Source organism: Epinephelus fuscoguttatus, linkage group LG14 (genome assembly GCF_011397635.1).
Source record: "Epinephelus fuscoguttatus linkage group LG14, E.fuscoguttatus.final_Chr_v1".
NCBI classification, from domain to species: domain Eukaryota; kingdom Metazoa; phylum Chordata; class Actinopteri; order Perciformes; family Serranidae; genus Epinephelus; species Epinephelus fuscoguttatus.
This window is the reverse complement of record NC_064765.1, coordinates 18728799-18751193: the sequence shown is the minus strand read 5'-3', so window position 1 is coordinate 18751193 and position 22395 is coordinate 18728799. Positions and strand designations below refer to the sequence as shown.

Here is a 22395-nt window from a genome sequence, read left to right as displayed (position 1 = left end):
ACAGAAATGCCGACTAGTGTTTTGGAGGTGTAACTGCAGAGTGACACAGACACACCACCGTACAAGTATAAATACTCACAATGGTGTAGACCACCTGCCTAGACTATGGCGTAGGCTCTGCATAGAGCTGCCACCAAATCCTACACACTGGACCTTTAAGGCAATAGTTAACATTTTGATAAATACACTACACTTTACTTTCTTGGAGAGAGTTTGATGAGAAGACTGATCCCACTCACATCTGTCCGTTAACTATAGGGCTGTAGCTGGGTAGCTTAGCTTAGAGGCTAGAAATAGGGAAAACAGCTTACCTGGTTCAGACCTGTGACGAGATAATTAACAATAAGGTATCAGGTATGTTTCATCAAGTGAGCTTTAGAGGTGTTGGTAGGCAGATTGTTACCTTTGGATAGAGCCAAGATATTTCCAGCCTTCATGCTAAGCTAAGCTGTATGGAGCTTCATATTTAAAGGACAGATAAGCAGTGTATAGCAGCACAGAAAGCCACATGTATTTTAGATGTCCAGATCAGGATTTTATTTTACTTTACCGTGTCATAATAGCGATGAAGAATGTGTGAAGATTTTCCTCCATTGTGATGATCAAAGATAAAAACCAAACATCATAAGTGAGAGAAACAAGCTACATCAAAGTTGTGTGGCATAACTACATAATTACAGTGTCAGTATGTGTTATTACTGCTCCACATGAGCAGGTAATTTGGAGCAACCGAAATGGATGTTTCCCCTTTGTCTTGTCATGTGTGAAGCGTTGCCTCTGCCAGAGATTGTTTGTTTACGAGCCTGTGCTCTTGAGTGCCCGGGTGGAAATTGAGTGAAAAGAGGAAGTCCTCAAAACCACCATGGACAAATATAATGACAGACTTAAATAGCTTGGTTTCCTTTTCTAAAAACATCTTTTTTCTCTCTCTCTCTCTTTGTATTCGCAGCGAGTGTGTGAAATGGCTAGACTGTGACCATTCACCTAGTTCCCAAATCCTTCATCCTCTTCTCCCGTCTCCATCCTGTCTTCTCTCCTACCACTCTGCGCTGTGGTTATCCTCCCCCTGGGCTCTAACCATCTCAGCCTTTCTCTCAATGCACTTTAGTCTTCATGACTCATTTGCCAGTCTTCATCACTCATGCTGCCTCACATTTCTTTTCTCTATCGCATTGGTGTCATCCTTGACAGTTAAAACCACCCCCGCCTTTCTCTTGTGACCCTTCACTCTCCTTCCTCCTATATTCTCAACTGCTTTATTGTATAGCATCGTTGAATCTCTTTCAGTCATCCTTGGACTCTTGTCTTTTTTTTATTCTCTTGATCCACCTCACCTTATCCCCCTCTTTGTCTCCTCAGATGTGGCCCCCGCAGAGCAGGAGAAGCTCTTCATCCAGAAGCTACGGCAGTGCTGTGTTCTTTTCGACTTCCTGTCCGACCCGCTGAGCGACCTGAAATGGAAGGAAGTGAAGCGGGCGGCGCTGAGCGAAATGGTGGAGTACATCACCCACAACCGGAATGTCATCACAGAGCCCATCTACCCGGAGGTGGTGCACATGGTCAGTCAAACTGCAGTTGGGGTTGTGTTTGCAATAAAAGCTGGAGATGAGGGTGAAACTCGGGCCGAGAATAGGGGCAGGCTGTAGCTGCGGGACAGAGCTGGTAGGCTCGGTGTCCCAGCTGATGTGTGATGTTTGCTGATGCTTTATATTGCCTTTCAAAATATTATTTCTTGAACTATGTGGGTTGGAGTCAAAGAGGAGAGGGGAAAGACACAAGATGTGTTTTTCCTCCATGAACTCCTCTAAAAGCTGGAACGATCTGCAAGATTTCATGTGTTTACCACTGAACTGGACATCTAGAGTCATGATCAGGTCAAAATCAAATTTGTCCAGTACTCTGGTTTATGACTGAATACCTGCACAACTAATAACGTTATGCTTGTTCGAGATGTGCCAGGCCTGAGCAGAAGTGATCACTGCACAATACGTGTTGGTTAGATTTGTGTCTGTCCTGATCTGGACTTGCCCTGACATCATGTACATGTGGGCAACAATAACTAGGGCATGATGGGAACACCTGTCTATTGCATGATTAAAGAGCTGATTGGCTCTTAGTTTTGACCACAAACACCATGGCTGTGTTCAGCCCTGACAAAACACACTGCCTTCTAATATAGCTGGGTTTAATTCAGGTCAATTCCATTCAATTCAAAGGGGCTTTATTAGCATGGAAAACATGTATTAACATTGCTAAAGCACGTGTAAAATAAAGACACATATTGTTTGTAGTATATGTGTAAAGATCTTCCATAATTTGGTTTCTATGCACGTCACTGTTGAATGGGTAACACCTCTGATTTGAGAATGTACCTCAAAGCCCCTTTCACACTGTTTCAGCAATGCAAAACTCAGCATACCCTTGTTTCAGAAATCCTAATGTTGTGAAATGAAGGTATTCTGTCATTTAACATATCTCGTATGGTTAACAATAATAATAATAAAGATTATTCATGTAGCACTTATCAAGACCAGCAATTATAAAATGCTGTAAAGCAGACTGAAAAAGAACAAGGCTACACGTAGCCTACAGAGTGACATAACAGGTTGTTAGTACAGGTTGTTAGTATCTCTGACTTCCTGTATATTCTGCTGCTGTAAGGCTTCTGGAAACTGTTAATCTTAACGTCAGCCGCCCCATCTCGTCCAATTTCCAGGTGAGGCACAGTTCATCTCGAACAAGCTTATTCCCATGATCCTGAGTTGCGCTTTGTTTAGTGCTAATTAGCGAATTTTAGCATGCTAACATGCTAAACTAAGGTGTAGACATTACGTGCTTAACATTAGCATGTTAGCATAGTCAACGAGAGAGCGTCTTGTTTCCACTTACGTATATATCGGAGACGAGGCAACTGGAAGTACATTCATTCCCATGGTAATCTCCATGATATTCGATGTGCCTGCGAAACTCCTCCCTTCTGTAATATTATGGTCCGAATTTTGCCTCAAGTACGTTAAGAAACTTTTGCAGCAACTTCCGGAGAGACCCTATGACAGTGTGCTAGCTTAGCTAACAGGCTGCTAACTAGCTAACAGGCTATTTCCTTCAATTCAGTTGCCTGTGTTGTTTGTCAAGTGAGTTTTTATGATTAAAAAGAACTTGTGTATATCTAGTTTCAACACATTGTGAATCTGAGTAATGTTATTCTGCAAAAATATGGTTATACATTATATACAGGCAGATTGTCATCATGACTCGTTCGGCCGTATATACGTCTTTTTAATTAAATGAATGAAATATTTCACAAAACATGCACATACTCATTTATTTGTTGCCTTGCAATATTAGTGCTGTTATTGTCCCGGTAATGTTCGAAGTGCACATTCCAAAGTGCTGGATAGCGAAAAACAGAATTAGCCTCTCCCCCATGGCTAGAGGTAGTTTCTATCAGGTTTCTATCCGACCGTAAAGAAATGCACTTTTTTTCACTAGAAGCATCATCCGTATAATTACAGAACTACGGACACCAGTTACATATGTAAGTAGAGACGAGGCGTTAGGGTATAGAATATGATGTTAGCATTTAGCTCAAAGGCTGTGTCTAAATACAGCCTCACAGAACTTACTATTGTTCAACTTTTAAAGCCAGCAGTGCACTTTTTAGCATCAGCTTTTCACAGTCCTGCATTCATACCACAGTTTCCTTAGAAATGGCCTTCTCAGCGAAGTCTCTCCACTGGTACAACGGCTGTGATGATGAATGTTTAACTTTCAGCAGGAGCGATAGAGATTGTGTGAAATCACTGGAAAATTTGCCTCACCTTTGTTTTGCAACTAAAGTTTACCAGCAGAGAATCTGAGCAAACCAAAATGATCATGATGATAGTTGTTCCGCTTACCGTCTCATCACAGCCTTAAGTGTGCAGAGAAATGAAGCTATAAACACGGCGAAGGACAGACAACAAACTATTATCTTTTCATCATCAAAGAAAGTCAGCAGCAGAATCACACCAATCACAGTTATGACATTTCCATTTACGGTTTCCATTGTTGAGTTAATGCACAGTCATCTTCACAGCCTGTTCTGGGTTGAAGTGCAGCACAGTGCAGATAGCCTATCTACCTTGTAGCCTGTCTTTTCAAACAAGGCTCCCAGTGTTTTAGTAGGCCACCTGCACTGTCCCATGATCTGCCTGGCAGGGAACAGCAGCCCACAGGGGAGTCAGTTGACACTGTGAGAGACCAGAAACACAACACACTTGAATTATTGCGGGCCAAACCCTTGGAGGCCAGTCGCAAGGACAAAGTTTAACATTAACCTAAAAAGGAAAAATAATTTTAGAATACATAGGCAAGGATGCTTCACAGACATTTACAAACACAGCTCAGATGTAGTCAGATGTATCATAGACTCTGAAAACAGATTTTTAAAAGAATTGACAGATTTTTTTGGAAAATAAATCATGTAATGGCACTAACACATGTTCCTAATCATTTTTCACAAGACCTAGGAGCTGAATAAATGAGCCGTACTCCTCATATGACACCAGCATTTATAATCGACCTTTAATTTAATGTGCCAGACTGTGTGGAGACTTGTCCCAGTGAGGCCGTGCTGTAGGCCCCAGGAACAGAAATGCTGCTGTTGCTTTGATTGCACGGATTGTTTTTAAAAGTTTTATTTGTCAAGGATTTCTCAGCTCAATGTAGATATGTTGTGTTGAAAATGGTGTCAGTCTTTTGATGTGGTTTTGCTTTTGGTTTTGCCGTATGTCATGACGGGAAACATTTATTCAAGAGTGGGAAACTTCTGACAGGAAGTCCAGGTCTAGCTATGTGTTTTTTGAACTTTGTGAAACTGAATCCGGGTAGAGATTTTGGCATCGGTGTGGTCTCAACATGAACTTTTAAGTTCAAGTTATAAAAACAGCAAAAGGAAGTTATCTTTAATAACCTACTGTCCAGTGGAATAAACATTCACCGTATCATTTTCACTTCTGTTGTTCCAGTTTGCGGTGAATATGTTCAGAACATTGCCTCCATCGTCCAACCCCACTGGAGCAGAGTTTGATCCAGAAGAGGACGAGCCAACACTTGAAGCTGCATGGCCACACCTCCAGGTTGACATTTAAGTCATTTAATCATCTGCAGAACAGTTAAGAGGTTTATAAACGGTTGTTCTCTGTGAGAAGAGACTGCCAGCATGGCTGACGTGTGCAGTTCAGCAGTTTCTGAAGTTTACAGAACTGCATGTCTGTAGCAGATTTTAAATTGTGTGTTTGGTGTTAGAGCGTTTGCCTCAACATTGTGCAGCTCAGTGCTAAATTATGCACACTTTGTCCCCATTTTGTCTGAATTCCTTCTCCGTATTCATTCCTCTTTTCTCTTTCTTTTCTGTTGCAGCTCGTCTATGAATTTTTCCTTAGGTTTTTAGAATCGCCTGACTTTCAGCCTAACATAGCAAAGAAATACATCGACCAGAAATTTGTTATGCAGGTAAGAGAAGAACATTTTTGCTAAACTTTTGCTCAGACCATATAGTCAAAAAAAAGATTATTGACCCTTTGCTAAGCCCCGCCCCTTTGTGGTGGTATTTTTGGAAGTCCAGAGAGAAGCAGACAGAGGGGTCTGCAGTCTGTGTTTGAAGGATATATCCAGGATGTCAAACTGACTCAGCAGCAACAACAGGTTAAAAAGATAAAGGTAGTTAGAAACGCTCTGTGTAGTTAGAAAAACTCTATGGAGCACAGATGTGTAGCTTTCAGGCCCTGGTCGGAGTTGGCTGACGCTACGCCATGATTGGCCAGTCTGCATTCGAGGGGCGGGACTCAGCCATGGCTCAATTACAGGACACGATTTACACACTGACTGTCATTATGGTAACTTCTCACTTCTCTTTTCATCGTAGCTCCTAGAATTATTTGACAGTGAGGATCCCAGAGAGAGAGACTTCCTCAAAACTACCCTCCACAGGATTTATGGAAAGTTCCTGGGGCTGAGAGCGTACATCAGAAAACAGATCAATAACATTTTCTATAGGTAGGTGCAGCTCTCTCATTGCTTGGCTTATTTTTAAAACATGTATACCAAGATAGATGGTCAATGTATTAATCATTTGTTTTGTTTGTTCTTCCAGGTTTATCTATGAGACAGAGCACCATAATGGTATAGCTGAACTACTGGAAATACTTGGAAGGTACGGCCTTAAGCTAACATTACAAGCTTTGGTGAATTCAGCTGTGATGTCTTTGTGGCTGTCATACAACTTTAACATGTCCATCAGCACGTCCCTTTCATAATAGCACACCATGAATCTTTCATTTTTGTCCCAAATGCAAAAGCTTCCTAATTATCAGCTGTTTAATTCAATTCAAGCTGTTAAATCAAGCCAGCAGGCATGGATGGATTACTGAGCGGGCATACCGGGCACAGGCCCAGGGGCCCAAAATGTCAGGGGTCTCCCTGGGCTTCCTTTTGTAAATGTCACTCAAATTTACATGTACTGACCAGATAAGACTCAAAATGATCACAAAGAAACACAAAAAGGACACAAAGAGATGCAAAGGAACTGTGAAGAGACACAAAATAACAGCAAAAACAAGCAAAACAACCGTACAACAATGACACAGAATGACTACAAAGCAACACAAAACGACTGAAAAAGTCACAAAAACACCTCAGTAGGACATAAAATATTGTCAAAGAGACACAAAATGACTACAGACAGACACAAAATTACCCCAGAGACACAAAATTACCCCCGAGACACAAAATGACTACAGAAAGACTCAGAATTACCTCAGAGACACAAAACAACTACAGAAGGACTCAAAATTACCTCAAAGAAACACAAAACAACTACAGAAAGACACAAAATTACCTCAGAGACACAAAACGACTACAGAAAGACACAAAATTACCCCCGAGACACAAAATGACTACAGAAAGACTCAGAATTACCTCAGAGACACAAAACAACTACAGGACTCAAAATTACCTCAAAGAAACACAAAACAACTACAGAAAGACACAAAATTACCTCAGAGACACAAAACGACTACAGAAAGACACAAAATTACCTCAAAGAGACACAAAATGATGTAAAAGAGATACAGAATGACTACAGAAGGACTCAAAATTACCTCAGAGACACAAAACGACTACAGAAAGACACAAAATTACCTCAAAGAGACACAAAATTACGTCAGAGACACAAAATGACCACAGAGACACAAAACGACTACAGAAAGACACAAAATGACGTAAAAGAGACACAAAATAACCACAGAGACACAAAATGACTACAGAAAGACTCAAAATTACCTCGGAGACACAAAATGACTACAGAAAGACACAAAATTACCTCAAAGAGACACAAAATGACTACAGAAAGACTCAAAATTACCTCGGAGACACAAAATGACTACAGAAAGACCCAAATTGACCTTAAAGAGGCACAAAACCACTACAGAAAGACACAAAATTACCTCAAAGAGACACAAGACGACCACAGAAAAAACACAAAATGACATAAAAGACACAAAATGACTACAGAAAGACACAACATTACCTCAAAGAGACACAAAACGACCACAGAAAAACACAAAATTACCTCAGAGACACAAAATGACCTCAGAGACACAAAACGACTACAGAAAGACACAAAATGACCTCAAAGAGACACAAAACGACCACAGAAAAACACAAAATTACCTCAGAGACACAAAATGACCTCAGAGACACAAAACGACTACAGAAAGACACAAAATGATGTAAGAGACACAAAATGACCTCAAAGAGACACAAAATGATGTAAAAGAGACACAAAACGACTACAGAAAGACACAAAATGACTACAGAAAGACACAAAATGACCTCAAAAAGACACTAAATGACTGCAGAAAGACACTAAATGACCTCAAAGAGACACAAAATGACTACAGAAAGACCCAAATTGACCTTAAAGAGGCACAAAACCACTACAGAAAGACACAAAATTACCTCAGAGACACAAGACGACCACAGAAAAAACACAAAATGACATAAAAGAGACACAAAATGACTACAGAAAGACACAACATTACCTCAAAGAGACACAAAATGATGTAAGAGACACAAAATGACCTCAAAGAGACACAAAATGATGTAAAAGAGACACAAAATGACTACAGAAAGACACTAAATGACCTCAAAAAGACACTAAATGACTACAGAAAGACACTAAATGACCTCAAAGAGACACAAAATGACTACAGAAAAAATCAAAATTACCTCAAAGAGACACAAAATGACCTTAAAAAGACACAAAATTACTTAAAAGAATTACAAAACAACCACAATGAGACTTGGTACAACCCCAAGGCAACCCAAAACAACCAAAATAGACATAAAATGACCTCAAAGTGATACAAAAATACCTTAATAAGACACAAAATTACCCCAAATGACTACAAAAGACTCTAAACAACCTCAAAGGGACACAAAGCAACCAAACAGTCCGTGTGTGTTGCTCATATGAAGGAGGGGTGGTGGGGCCTTGTGCGCATCTGTGCCCAGGGGCCCATTGTTTCATAATGCACCCATGATGCCAAGCAACTGTTCAGATGTTCTGATAACACTTATGTGGGGTTTTTTCTCTCCACAGCATAATCAATGGATTTGCCTTACCACTAAAAGAAGAGCACAAGATTTTCCTGTTGAAGGTTTTATTGCCTCTGCACAAAGTCAAATCACTCAGTGTCTACCATCCACAGGTGAGTCTGTCCAACACAAAAGGAAGCCTGTTAAATTTTCGCTGAAGTTGAATGGCAAGAGAGACAAAACACGCATAGCATGACATAGCAAGTTATTTACAGGTCACATATTTTAAATATGTATTGAAATATTCGTGTCCAAACCTGCTTTGAGCGTACACGCCTCCTCCTTTCAGAAAAGCAGCAGGTCTTTCTGCAGGTTTTGTTGAAAACTGGTGTTGCATGTTCCAGCCAGTTGGTCCCTCAGGCATTAACAAGTCCCCCGTCGTGTTACCTTTTAGTTTGCTTGCACATAAATTCAAATACTTTGACAGTTTAATGATTGTTTGTTTATGTGTTTTGCAGCTGGCCTACTGCGTGGTGCAGTTTTTGGAAAAGGACAGCACTCTAACTGAGCCGGTACGTCAAACAAAAAGACGGTCTTTTCATTTTCTTGCTTATTTGATGCTCAGATTGATTTTAAAATTTAAGATTGGGTCTGTTTTGGTTTGCTGTGCAAGATTATGAATTGCTTAATCAATTTTTGTGCAGCTTCTATCCCCTTATCCTCCCTGATTGGTTATTCATTACCATCATTTTATTTCTCCATCATCACATCAGGTGGTAATGGCTCTACTAAAGTACTGGCCAAAGACTCACAGTCCCAAGGAAGTGATGTTCCTCAACGAGCTGGAGGAGATCCTGGACGTCATCGAGCCGTCCGAGTTCGTCAAAGTGCAGGAGCCTCTCTTCAGACAGCTGGCCAAGTGTGTGTCCAGCCCGCACTTCCAGGTAACCGACGGGTGATGACAGTCTTATCTTCATACCTCAGGGAGCAAGTTATTCAGGTGGAGTGGTGGCAGCTGTCGGTATATGCCTGACGGAGGTGTTTTTATGTAGGTGGCGGAGAGAGCTCTGTACTACTGGAACAACGAGTACATCATGAGTCTGATCAGCGACAACGCAGCAAAGATTCTGCCGATAATGTTCCCTGCTCTGTACCGCAACTCTAAGACCCACTGGAACAAGTAAGACAGTCAGATTTAGTCTTCACACAGGCTGTGCTAATGTTCTTAAACGCTTCACACTGCATATCACGCCAGCTCACATTAGATATCTCTCAAGTGTGTGTAGATATTTGAGCTTATTTAGACTTACTTCTCATGAAGAATCTCTAAAAGGAGGTTTATCATCACTTTAAGTGCATGTTTTACTGTATATATCTGCAGATCTCCTTTTTATACACATCTTAGGTTTGCAGCTTTTAATGCACACTAAAAAACTGAAAAAATAATCCCTGCACACCTGAATGTGTGACGGGTGCGTTGGAGGAAGATGCAGTCTTGACACAGTGAGAAGAACTCCCGCACACTGTCGCGCTTACTGCTAACGTTTCAGTTTGCCCGACCTTCATCAGGTATGTGGGCAACATCACAGCACCTCCACCTATACAGCACATACACGTAGGAGCTGCCTCAGTCATTCAAGCATCCAGCCAGAGGACTACAGAGGCTGGTTTGACTGATGACCACCTTCAATTTACTCAAGAAAACAACATTAAAAAGATTAGAAAGATACAAAATGACGCAATATAATGATACTAATTAATCTTAAGTAACGTTCATATAACTTCATAGGTCTTAAAACTAGAAAAGAACAAGAGAATCTGAGAGCAAACATCCGTTCACAAACTCTCACACAACTGCTGTATAATCTAAGTCTCATTTATCCAGTCAGCCCTCTTCAATGGGGAAATGAGAGTCCATTGACAGTTCAGTCCCCCATCAAAAAGGGCTGTCTGTTCGGAAAGTACTGAGCATACAACTGGACAAATGAGTCTTGGATTATACCTAATGAGATGTGTAAAAAGTTTGAAGCAGTAGGGGCGTGCCATATCATCTCGTTCATCTCAATATTTCGATTTCTTAACATATTGACGTCATACTGTTACCCATAGCAACAGCAAGCATGGCTAAAAGTAAAATTGTCACCGACTCCGTGGTGGTTCCAAAAAGAGGAGCAGCTTCAGTAGTGTGGAATGAACTGTGGCGTCCTGAATGTTTTATGAACAGCCCCGGACTTCTCAGACTCTTATAGTGAGTTACCGCTCAGAGGGAACTCATTCAGCGGCTCCTCTGGCAGCAGCACAGCGTCTCTCCCTCTCCTCTCTCGCCTTACACACATGGGAGTTGATGTCATGAAGTGATTTTGTCGTAAACCTTTGGTAATGTAAACCTACATGACACTTGCAGCTCAACAAAAAAACTACACATATGTGAATGTGCGATAGTTGTGGTATCATAACAGCCTGTCACAGGTTACAGCATGATGATTAGAGGAGAAATGGCAATGGTGACGATTTATATTTTTTGGGAGCTGTTTAAGCATTTTAATTTGTGGTAGATTTTATTTTGTTGAACTATTAATATTGTATACAGAATCTGAATCTCACTCTGAGTTACTGTTGGTTATAAACTGTAAAACTTTTTCACTTATTAAAGGGATAGTGCACCCAAAAATGAAAATTCAGCTATTATCTACTCACCCATATGCCGAGGGAGGCTCTGGTGAAGTTTTAGAGTCCTTACAACACTTCCGGAGATCCAAGGGGAGAGGAGGTAGCAACACAACTCCACCTAATGGAGGCTGATGGCACCTGAGATTCAAATGTCCAAAAACACATAATTGAAACCACAAAATATCTCCATACTGCTTGTCCGTAGTAATCCAAGTGTCCTGAAGCCCCGACATAAAAAGTTGTTTGGAAAAATGTCATTTGAACTCTGTTTTTAGCCTCATTGTAGCCTGTAGCTCTAACTGCCTCTCTGTGCACTGCATTCATGTGTGTGCGCTTGCGTGAGACCAGCAAAAGCACATGAACACACATTAACGCAGTGCCCATGTCTCACATTTTTCCAAGCAACTTTTTATGTCGGGGCTTCAGGACACTTGGATCACTACGGACGAGCAGTATGGAGATATTTTATGGTTTCAATCATGTGTTTTTGGACACTTGAATGGAGTTGTGTTGCTACCCCCTCTCCCCTGGGATCTCCACAAGTGATGTGAGGACTCTAAAACTTCACCAAAGCCTCCATCAGCGTGAGGGTGAGTAGATAATGGCTGAATTTTCATTTTTGGGTGCACTATCCCTTTAAGATTTTAATTTATTTTTTTTTACTAATTTGCCATGTCATCAAGAATATCATTATCGCAAAAATACCCTGACATACCATGACATTATTTTAGGGCAGTATTGCCCACCCCTAGTAGACAGATGTTTTGATATAGTTTTGCTCTTGCTAACTTTTTGGATTCTTCGTTCAACACAGGCATGCGAGAAAATATGTTTTCCTCATGAATTGATAAACAAATAGTCATTTTGGGTGATGAAATATTGCTTTTAAAGTGTTACAGACCAAGGATGTACTATCGCTTAAATACATAACATAATTACCCAGTTATTAGTTATACAATAAGATTTACATATTTTATGTGGTAAAAACATTCTAGAGGCGAGAGATAAAATAGTGTGGTGGACCAATAGAAATAATCAGTGCATATTTTCTTTGATAGCCACTATAAGGAAGATGAAAAAAGTGAATAAGGGCATATTGATGAAGGCTTTGCAGAACAGGGAAGATTAATTAATTATATTTTGTTAATGGATGATTGAGGCAGCTCTGACATGTACATACAGTATATATGAAAGTGTTGTGCTGCTGCCCACATAGCTGATGAAGGTCAGACAAGCGGAAACATTGCAATTATATAAATATTTCAGCAGTGAGCAAGACAGTGTGGGAGTTCGTCTCATTGTTTTTAAAAGTGCAAAAGAAAATCAAGAAGTCTACTAATCGATGAAGTAGTTTTTTCACCTTGAACTCAAGCTGCTTTACATTAGACAGAAAATAAAGTAATGTTGTGTGTTCACAGGACCATCCATGGCCTCATCTACAACGCTCTGAAGCTTTTCATGGAGATGAATCAGAAGCTCTTTGATGATTGCACGCAGCAGTTCAGGGCTGAGAAAAACAAGTAGGCACCAGAGAATCTTCTCCCACTCAGTTAATGGTTTTTTGTTTGTTTTTTTTTCCCCCTTAACATTGACGTCTGAGTGACACATAATTGCAATCAGCCTTAACGCTGCAGCTAAGTAAGTGTTGGGATTCACATTTGTCAGCGGAGTGGAACAGATTAAAGATGTGAGCTTTGGTGCTTTGTTCAACAGAGAGAAGGCAAAGTCAAAAGAACGTGAAGAGGCTTGGATCAAGATCGAGAACCTCGCCAAGTCGAATCCACAGGTGAGCAGCGTGTGCAGTCATCTAACCTCACCTGTCTTTCCCCTTACTACCACTGTGTGTGTGTGTGTGTGTGTGTGTGTGTGTGTGTGTGTGTAGAACTAATCTTAATGAAATAAGTGTTGTATTTTCTGTAGCTAGTGTTGTTGACCTGCAGTTCCCTTTCCATCTTATCCCGTTAAGGACTCCCTTTGTTCCTACTATGACTTGGTAGTTAATAATTTTCTAATTACACAGCTGGTGAAGATGGAAAGAGCGTGATGAGTGGTTGTGATGTATGAATATGATTAGTGGTGGCGAATGGTTGAATCAGACAGCTCTAAAAGGCTTTCAGAAGAATTATTGGATTCATTAAAAGAGAAATTATATACAGCAACTCCCCAGAACTGATTTTAGTATTCCACTGTATAACAGTGTTAGGCATTGAAGAAACGGTTCAACATTTTGGAACATACACACACACACTTTCATGCCAAGAGTTGGATGAAAAAATTGATACCACCCTCAGGTCTGTATGATAAAGATGGAGCTACAGTCAGTAGCTGTTAGCTTAGCTTAGCTTAGCACAAAGACTGGAAACAGAGGGAAACAGCTACCCTGTCTCCTTTCAGAGGTAACAAACCCTAATGAAATCCTAATTCTTGGCCGGGTACAATAACTAAAACTGTATTTGTTGTCTCCGTGAGGTTGCCTGGCAACCAGTGGAGACTCCAGGAAGTCTCTGCGCCTAGCCAAGAAACAAGCTGTGTTCAGTATCGCATACGAACACACTATTCATACTAAGTTTGATGTTGAATTGATCCTTGGCTTAGCATAGCATAGCATCGGCCAGCTCCGACCAAGGCTCGACAGCTACATGGCTGTGCACCATAGGTTTTCATACAATCTTTTCAAAATTAATTTACAGGCTGCTTTTGTGGATTTTGAACTTAACATTTTTCTCTGTGCTTGTGTATTAATGATACTCGTTACCTGGAGAGGTTGGAAAAAGATATACGTTTCTTCCCTGTTCCAAAACCAAAATCAAACCCTGAAAAGTGTAGGGTTAGCTAGCTAGCTACTGAAGATATAGCCTACTGAATGTATACACATGCTGCTTTTGCTTTTTAATGATTATAACAGTGAAACAAAGACCGACCCTGCTGTACAGGAACCAGTGAAGGGAAGCAGGGAAACTTTGCTGATATTCAACCAGCTGTGTGTCATCACAGTGTGTGCAGATGACCAGTGTTTGGCTTCCCCTGGAGATCCCCACCCATTCGGTGGTTAGCAGCATGGGGATGAAGCCAAACACCGTTGATCTGCACACACTTTGCCCTTAATTTCATTGTCCTCTGTCTCGATCACCAGTGAGGTGGTGGTTCACTTTTACACTATTATCTGTAGCCTATAGTAGCCTTTGACATCTTGGATATGTCCTTCAAAAGTAGACCCTCGCTTTTTGTTTTTCCAAAAATATGATAATACAGTTTTTGCTATTGTTGGACTGAGCCATGCTCACTGTTTCCAATCTTTGTGCTAAGCTAAGCTAGCTGCCCGTTTGCTCCAGCCACATACAGCTATTACAGTACAGACCTGAGAGTGGTATCTTCTCTTCCAGCTCCTAAGAAGAAAGCAATAAGCATGTTTTTAAAAAATGTTGGAACTGTTCTTTAAAATGTGCAACAGAATTTAACATTTTCAATCCAAACATGCCAGTGAGTTGATTTTTTTTTTTAAACTAATTTCAGTGTCCCCAGCCATGATGTTCTCTAACATCTTGCGACACATTCACTTTTTTATTATAACACTTTCTTTAAGTCCCATAAAAGATTGAATATCTTCAATCTTTTTGAGTCTAAACCTCGACTAGCGCATCAGACCTGAAAGCTGCAGTAGATCAGAGCCTCCTTTTCCCATTAGTCGAGAGCCTCTTGATTCATTCTTCTTTGCATGCAACTTAAAGTCTTTTCTCCATCCTTTTGTGTTCTGTTTTTGTTTCCCTTTCTTTTCAACATAGTTCTTTATGTATGTTGATTCCTCTGACCTCAATAGTCCTGTAGCAATGGAGACGGATGTCCCTTTGATAGAAGATGTTCAGAGGTTAAAAAAGACAGTTGAGGAGGGCGCGACTCAGGTAAACCTGGCTTTCTCTCTGTCTCTATTCATCTTTCCTCTTATAGCCACTCTATATATTAATAGGCTTGTGTGTTCCTAAAGCTTGCAGTCTTCTAACTGAAGCTACAGTAAATATCATTGTATGCTTTATGTATAAATTATAATCTTTGTTTGTAGTGTTTTTGCTTTTTAATCAACCTATTAGCAAAAAAGAAACAAAAACAAATCTGGCTGTGGACTAAACACTGGAATCAAGAGCTTTCTTTTCTGTGTGCCTGCTTCCTCCATGCATGTGATTTAGGTAGTGTGGAGCCCCAGAGTGTTCAGTGTTGTATAAATAAATAAGGTCCTACGAAAGAAATAACGGTATTAATAGATTTTGTAAGATATATACAGTACAGGCCAAAAGTTTAGACACACCTTCTCATTCAATGCGTTTTCTTTATTTTCATGACTATTTACATTGTAGATTCTCACTGAAGGCATCAAAACTATGAATGAACACATGTGGAGTTATGTACTTAACAAAAAAAAGGTGAAATAACTGAAAACATGTTTTATATTCTAGTTTCTTCAAAATAGCCACCCTTTGCTCTGATTACTGCTTTGCACACTCTTGGCATTCTCTCCATGAGCTTCAAGAGGTAGTCACCTGAAATGGTTTCCACTTCACAGGTGTGCCTTATCAGGGTTAATTAGTGGAATTTCTTGCTTTATCAATGGGGTTGGGACCATCAGTTGTGTTGTGCAGAAGTCAGGTTAATACACAGCCGACAGCCCTATTGGACAACTGTTAAAATTCATATTATGGCAAGAACCAATCAGCTAACTAAAGAAAAATGAGTGGCCATCATTACTTTAAGAAATGAAGGTCAGTCAGTCCGGAAAATTGCAAAAACTTTAAATGTGTCCCCAAGTGGAGTCGCAAAAACCATCAAGCGCTACAACGAAACTGGCACACATGAGGACTGAGCCAGGAAAGGAAGACCAAGAATCACCTCTGCTTCTGAGGATAAGTTCGTCCGAGTCACCAGCCTCAGAAATCGCAAGTTAACAGCAGCTCAGATCAGAGACCAGATGAATGCCACACAGAGTTCTAGCAGCAGACCCATCTCTAGAACAACTGTTAAGAGGAGACTGCGCGAATCAGGCCTTCATGGTCAAATAGCTGCTAGGAAACCACTGCTAAGGAGAGGCAACAAGCAGAAGAGATTTGTTTGGGCCAAGAAACACAAGGAATGGACATTAGACCAGTGGAAATCTGTGCTTTGGTCTGATGAGTCCAAATTTGAGATCTTTGCTTCCAACCGCCGTGTCTTTGTGAGACGCAGAAAAGGTGAACGGATGGATTCCACATGCCTGGTTCCCACTGTGAAGCATGGAGGAGGAGGTGTGATGGTGTGGGGGTGTTTTGCTGGTGACACTGTTGGGGATTTATTCAAAATTGAAGGCACACTGAACCAGCATGGCTACCACAGCATCCTGCAGCGACATGCCATCCCATCCGGTTTGCGTTTAGTTGGACCATCATTTATTTTTCAACAGGACAATGACCCCAAACACACCTCCAGGCTGTGTAAGGGCTATTTGACCAAGAAGGAGAGTGATGGAGTGCTGCGGCAGATGACCTGGCCTCCACAGTCACCGGACCTGAACCCAATCCAGATGGTTTGGGGTGAGCTGGACCGCAGAGCGAAGGCAAAGGGGCCAACAAGTGCTAAACACCTCTGGGAACTCCTTCAAGACTGTTGGAAAACCATTTCAGGTGACTACCTCTTGAAGCTAATGGAGAGAATGCCAAGAGTGTGCAAAGCAGTAATCAGAGCAAAGGGTGGCTATTTTGAAGAAACTAGAATATAAAACATGTTTTCAGTTATTTCACCTTTTTTTGTTAAGTACATAACTCCACATGTGTTCATTCATAGTTTTGATGCCTTCAGTGAGAATCCTGTACTGTATGAATGAACCAATAATTTGTGATAATAATGTGAAAAATTCTTACAACTCATTCTATTTAGTGAGATGTTATTAAACCTGAGCAGTTACTTGTTTTCTTTTTAAAACATGGGACGAAGGCAATGAGCAACTTAAAAAGGAAATTACCCCAAAGAATTAGCGAGAAATTAGTTAAAAAAAAAAAAAAAAAGTTAAAAATAAACAAGAATATGACCTGCAAGGAGTTCTTAAAATGAAATAAAAATATATTTTTATAATTATAATAACTATAGTAATAATATTAAAAGTTTTTGATATCTTTTTAAAAATAATTTTCTAAACCTATATTGTATTTTTTTTATTTATTTTTTTTTTATTATTTCTTTAATCTATTTATTTTATTTTATTTTATTTTATTTTGTTTATTTATTTATTTATTTATTTATTTGCAATTTTAGGGACATTTCTCACCAAGTTGCTCACTGCCTTTTTTCCCATGTTTCTGAAAGAAATGTCACCAGTGTGCTCAGTGTTCAAATGTTTAAATAACTTGCGACAGGTGAAAGCAGCACCAAAAAAAGTGATGTCACTCCAGGGTTCAAAGGGTTAAAATGGCTGTTGACAACAGCGCAGTTGTGAAAAGCGCTATTATGAATTTAAAAAAAAATTAACAATATGAAAAATAGCAATCCTGGTTCCTGTTAGAATAAATAAATTATATAATAAATTGAAATAATAAAATAAAATAGCTTTGATAGATTTATTGGTTCATGTAAGTTTGACACAATTTATTCATGTAAATACTATGCTTATAATGTCTTATTTATTTCATACTGAACACTTTGGGGCTACATTAATGTCTTGTGTGTATTTGATTTTAAGTTTAATATTTACAGGTATGGCCCGCTCACTTACCGTCTACATGTATACAGATATTTTTCTAAACCGATATTTTCCTCAATGGTTTGGCCTCTAGTCTGCGCACACTTGGAGTTTTAGGTCACTGAAATGGGTTTTTCTCAAAACTCAAGACTGTTTATTCATGTAGACATGTAAAACAAAGTGTTTGAGAAATGATGATGTAATCTTTTCAGTTCACGCATGCCCATTGTTGCTGTATGTAATGAGAATATGCTACAAACAACAACAACAATGGCTGAAACTGAGGCATCAGCTACACCCAGCGTTATTTGTTCCACTTCAGTGTCTGCGGTTTAAAGTCCGCCAGAAACTAGGGTTTTGGGTCAGACCAGGTCGAACCAGCAGACAATTTCAAGAGTGGGATTGTTGTCGATGAGGATCGGAGGGAAAATGTTTGCATGTCCGGAGCATCACTCAAATGTTTGAGTGAGCTGCTTCATCCTTAAACTGAATAGAAAAACAGTGATGAGATCTCCAGTAGGTGTAAAAAAGGTAACGTTAGCTTGTACACTTCACTGCTGCAAACAGCTAACCTTGGTGATCGTTAGCGTGGACAGAATTATTTTGTATAAGTAAGGTCATGTGGACAGAATTAATATCTGTTCTAAAAACATCTGTATACGTGCAGACGGGGCCTCAGGCCGTCATGTTTTAACTCAGTCTTGTTTTCCTCTGTAAATTAGATCTTGACATGTGTAACTTAATTGTGCTCAAGCTGCTGTGCTTCATCTCAAAGATATGATCTGAACAATCTGACCTGTTGACAGGATGTGAAACATTATAATCAAGCCTAACTTTCTCCTCTTCGCTCAACCTGACAGTTGCAGCATGACCAGCGGAAAGAGCGGCCTATGGTGCGACGCAAATCTGAGTTGCCTCAGGATATCTACACCACAAAAGCCTTGGAGTCCCACCGCAGAGCTGAAGACATGTTGACAACCCACGATGGACTCTAGGTCCCGCCATCTGCCGGCTCTTTGTTCAACTGCCCCTTTTACCCTCGACAGCCATGGACATCCTCTTCGCCCAGGCGCCAGAGTTACACTGGTGACCCACATCGGGCCCTCCATCCCTCCTCCTACCATCACTTTACCCAGAATCCTCAGTTCTTCATTCCTGCTGCCCCAGTGCAGAAGCCCTGCATCCTCCTCCCCCTCAGATTTCTGCTTTCTCAGGTTTTTTTCTTTATTTGGAGAGGAGCGTGTTTGTGTGTCTTTATGCCCTCGCCACTTTCAATGTGTTCTCTGATTATCCCCCCCACCCCCCACCCCCCGTGCGCTCACTGTAAATGTGGAACCTGGGAGTTCGGATACGCTGGTTCCTTCATTCCTTCTTGCAAACACAATGGATCGGACGTGGAAACGTAGGAACTGACTGACTCACTGTCTAAGGATCGTCTCTTGGTCTCTGCTTGGTTTTCTTTTCTGTCAAAGGGAACAAAAACAGAAACCTGTTGGTCAGATGAAAGACAAGACTTTCCTGTCATCCATTGAGTTTCCTTTCGTTTTCGGTTGCTCAATCTTACGGAGACATCTTGTCAGTGCCAAGACTGTTGTGTTCTTTATGTTTGTTTCATGTTTTTATCTGTGACTTAAACAGGGACACCTGCCTTTGTTTCTGGTCACTGGTGTTTGAAAGATTTCGTTTGTTTGTTTGTTTGTTTGTTTGTTTGTTTAGCACACCAGACCAAACTGAGGCTCGTCCTTAGCCTTGAAATGTCCAGGAAAGGTGGCGAGGAAAGCGGAAGTTGTCCCGTGGACATCTGGCGCTTTCCGGTTTATTGTTTTGTGCCATATGCCGCTCTTTTATATGCTTGCTTCCTTATGTTCATGGGCAATATTTGAAAATCAGACCATAGTGATGACTAGACAGTTTAAACAATGGTACTTACTGATATTGGGTTATTAGATGAGGATGAACCTGAGTGAAAGCTGTTTGTGTTTGCCACCTAAGTTGCAGTAGCAGTGTTCAGGGCTTGGCTGTAGCAAGGAGAGCCCTCTGTTGCATATAATTGCTTGTCAGAAGAGAGCATGGCTGTAGGGTGTTCAAGGTGAGTGGTGGGTTTTTATATATATATATATATATATATATATATATATACTGTAAATGAATAGGGATCTTTGTAAAGAAAATATAATTATTAAAGATGAGTTTTTGTTCAATGGGGGAGGCACACGTCTGTACTGTCTCGACACCCACAAACTCCACTTGCCAATGGTTTTTAGCTGCCGTTACAAAGTTAGGACCTTTTTTTGTTGGTACTTCATGCTATAAAGATTTTAATGTCCTCTAATAAAACATATAAATTAATTTATCAAAATTCAGTCGCTATTAAAGGTTTTATTTATAACATTTTTTTGTAGACGGATAATTTAATAAAAATACTACATCCATAGAACTCTCAAGGAGGTGCGGAATAAAGGTTATGCTTTTCGTAAAAAAAAAAAAAGAAAAATGATTGAGTTAATTATTTGAATAATTTTGTCCAAAATTAATGTCTGGTGTATCTCCGTGTGAGATGTCTGACATGTGGTTGCTGCTCCTAATGAGGCAGGTGAGCCAATAGTATAACCGTGTCGGTATCTTGGTGTCATCGGAGATCAAGTTGCCATATGTGGGCAATGGGGCCAATTACATTACATGAATCTTGACACAGTAAATTAAATCTGTAGCTGATGTGTAGCTACATGTTACGAACTAAATTCATTACTCTACCATTGTAGAGCGCTTGACTGAGTCTATTTGTCCACTCGACCATGAAATCCGCAGGTTGTGCGCCAAACTGGCAACCAGGTATGCTTTGACCGAAGGTCATGTAAGGAAGAGTGCGACATCTAGTGGCTAATGTTATCAATAGCACCTTTAACACTTGACAAGAGCTACCAAAAAATGAGGTGTGGCATGTTTGTGTTGCTACCATTCCTCTTTCAGTTGTCTGGTTGCGGGTTATATACTGTATCCTTCTCTTTGAAGAAGCCGTTCAAGGTTAGAAAATCTCCGGTCAGTACCATTGTTTAAACTGAGGGGGGTCTGCTAGATTTCTTCATATTTGACGTGTTGTATTTCTTTGTCTTGTCTCTGGAGGTTAAGTAGCGTGGATGTCAGGTTTTGGATTTTTTTTTGTTCTGGCCATTCAGGATGCCCAAACGCTGAAACAGACTGGTATCAAATGGCCACAAAAATGCCAGATGCTGAAAAAAAAAAAACTGACATTGTGACTTGGCTTGTTAACTGTATTATTAATACTGTATTTGCTTGAATGCAAAAAGATGTAAATTAAAAACTACCATGTTAAACATGTACCTTTTACCCTGGAGGAATGCCATTCACCAAACTGATTTCTGTTGTCGAGGTCATTGCATTTACGAAACAGTCCTGCTTGCTGGGAGAGATGTTTTATGGATTTTATGAGTTTGAGTCAAGAGATGTTTGAGGTTTTATTTTAGTGCTGAAAAACAAGTCGTCCGTGATAACAAGAGATGATTTAAAAATGATTTGGTGGCTTGTTCTCTTTCTGCAGGATCTTTGCAGATCTTTTAATTTTAACATATTATTTCCAAAACATGATAACTTAAAGTGTCCTTTTGTATGTGACCTGTACTATATGATTCATTTAATATTGTATATATGATTTACCTTGTTTCATGTAGTGTTATATATCTAGATTAATTTTGTACAAATTGTCCCTCTGTACAGAATAAAACATCAATAGCAAGTGAAAGAAGTCAATCCGGCACATACCGTCTTATTTCTCCTGTTTCTGGATGTACTTTCAGCGACACACAGATTTAGAAAATGTTATTTTTATGATTGAAATCTGCAAAGGTTCCTCCCTCCTCTATATAACTGACAAATGTTCATGCCCGTTGTGTGCTCCTATCACTGTCTTTAGTGGTGTACAACTATATAGGATGAATAAAGAGACTATTTGAATATATATTTTCAACCATGCATCCATTTTGGCTTTACTTGAGTGGAAGGGCACATCTTTAATGACTATACAACAGCAGTGTCTGTCACATGAGGGTATGGGTACCCCTAGGGGTACATCAGAGTACTGCAGGGGGCACTGGAGATTTTTATTACCAGTCATGTGGAATTCCTAAATTAACTATACTATAGTAACTTTAATTGAAAAAATGTCAGTGTAAGTTTGATAAACCACATTTCACATCCTCAGGGAAGCACAAGCCCACGTTTCTCACTTAATTTTGAAAGCAAGTTGTCAAAAAAAGACACATTTCAATGCAACTAAAATGCTATCAGTTTTTTTGCTGGCATGATGACAAAAAAATTAGGTTGCCTTGAATTTAGTGTTGGATTCTAAACATTTGAAATTCAGCATTTAAGTGTTTTTCAGCTACAACCAGTGTTGGGTAAACAACATATCTGTAGTTTACCAAACTACC

The 22395-nt window shown here is 40.0% G+C and overlaps 1 protein-coding gene across 3 annotated transcripts in view; it reads left to right on the top strand.

The window, feature by feature from the left end:
• Positions 1–21923, top strand: part of ppp2r5ca (protein phosphatase 2, regulatory subunit B', gamma a) — a 28557-nt gene extending 6634 nt beyond the window's left edge. The window contains exons 2-14 of one of the 3 annotated variants that reach the window (XM_049595413.1): positions 1360–1559; positions 5010–5120; positions 5404–5496; positions 5909–6039; positions 6137–6196; positions 8645–8753; positions 9099–9152; positions 9354–9524; positions 9633–9760; positions 12669–12770; positions 12964–13036; positions 15033–15149; positions 18808–21923. In XM_049595413.1, coding sequence (XP_049451370.1) covers positions 1360–1559; positions 5010–5120; positions 5404–5496; positions 5909–6039; positions 6137–6196; positions 8645–8753; positions 9099–9152; positions 9354–9524; positions 9633–9760; positions 12669–12770; positions 12964–13036; positions 15033–15149; positions 18808–18942 — 1484 coding nt within the window. In that variant the 3' untranslated portion in view covers positions 18943–21923. The remainder of the gene's footprint in view (positions 1–1359; positions 1560–5009; positions 5121–5403; positions 5497–5908; positions 6040–6136; positions 6197–8644; positions 8754–9098; positions 9153–9353; positions 9525–9632; positions 9761–12668; positions 12771–12963; positions 13037–15032; positions 15150–18807) is intronic. The other 2 variants (XM_049595415.1, XM_049595414.1) reach the window with 2 other exon arrangements.
• Positions 21924–22395: the final 472 nt, after the last annotated feature.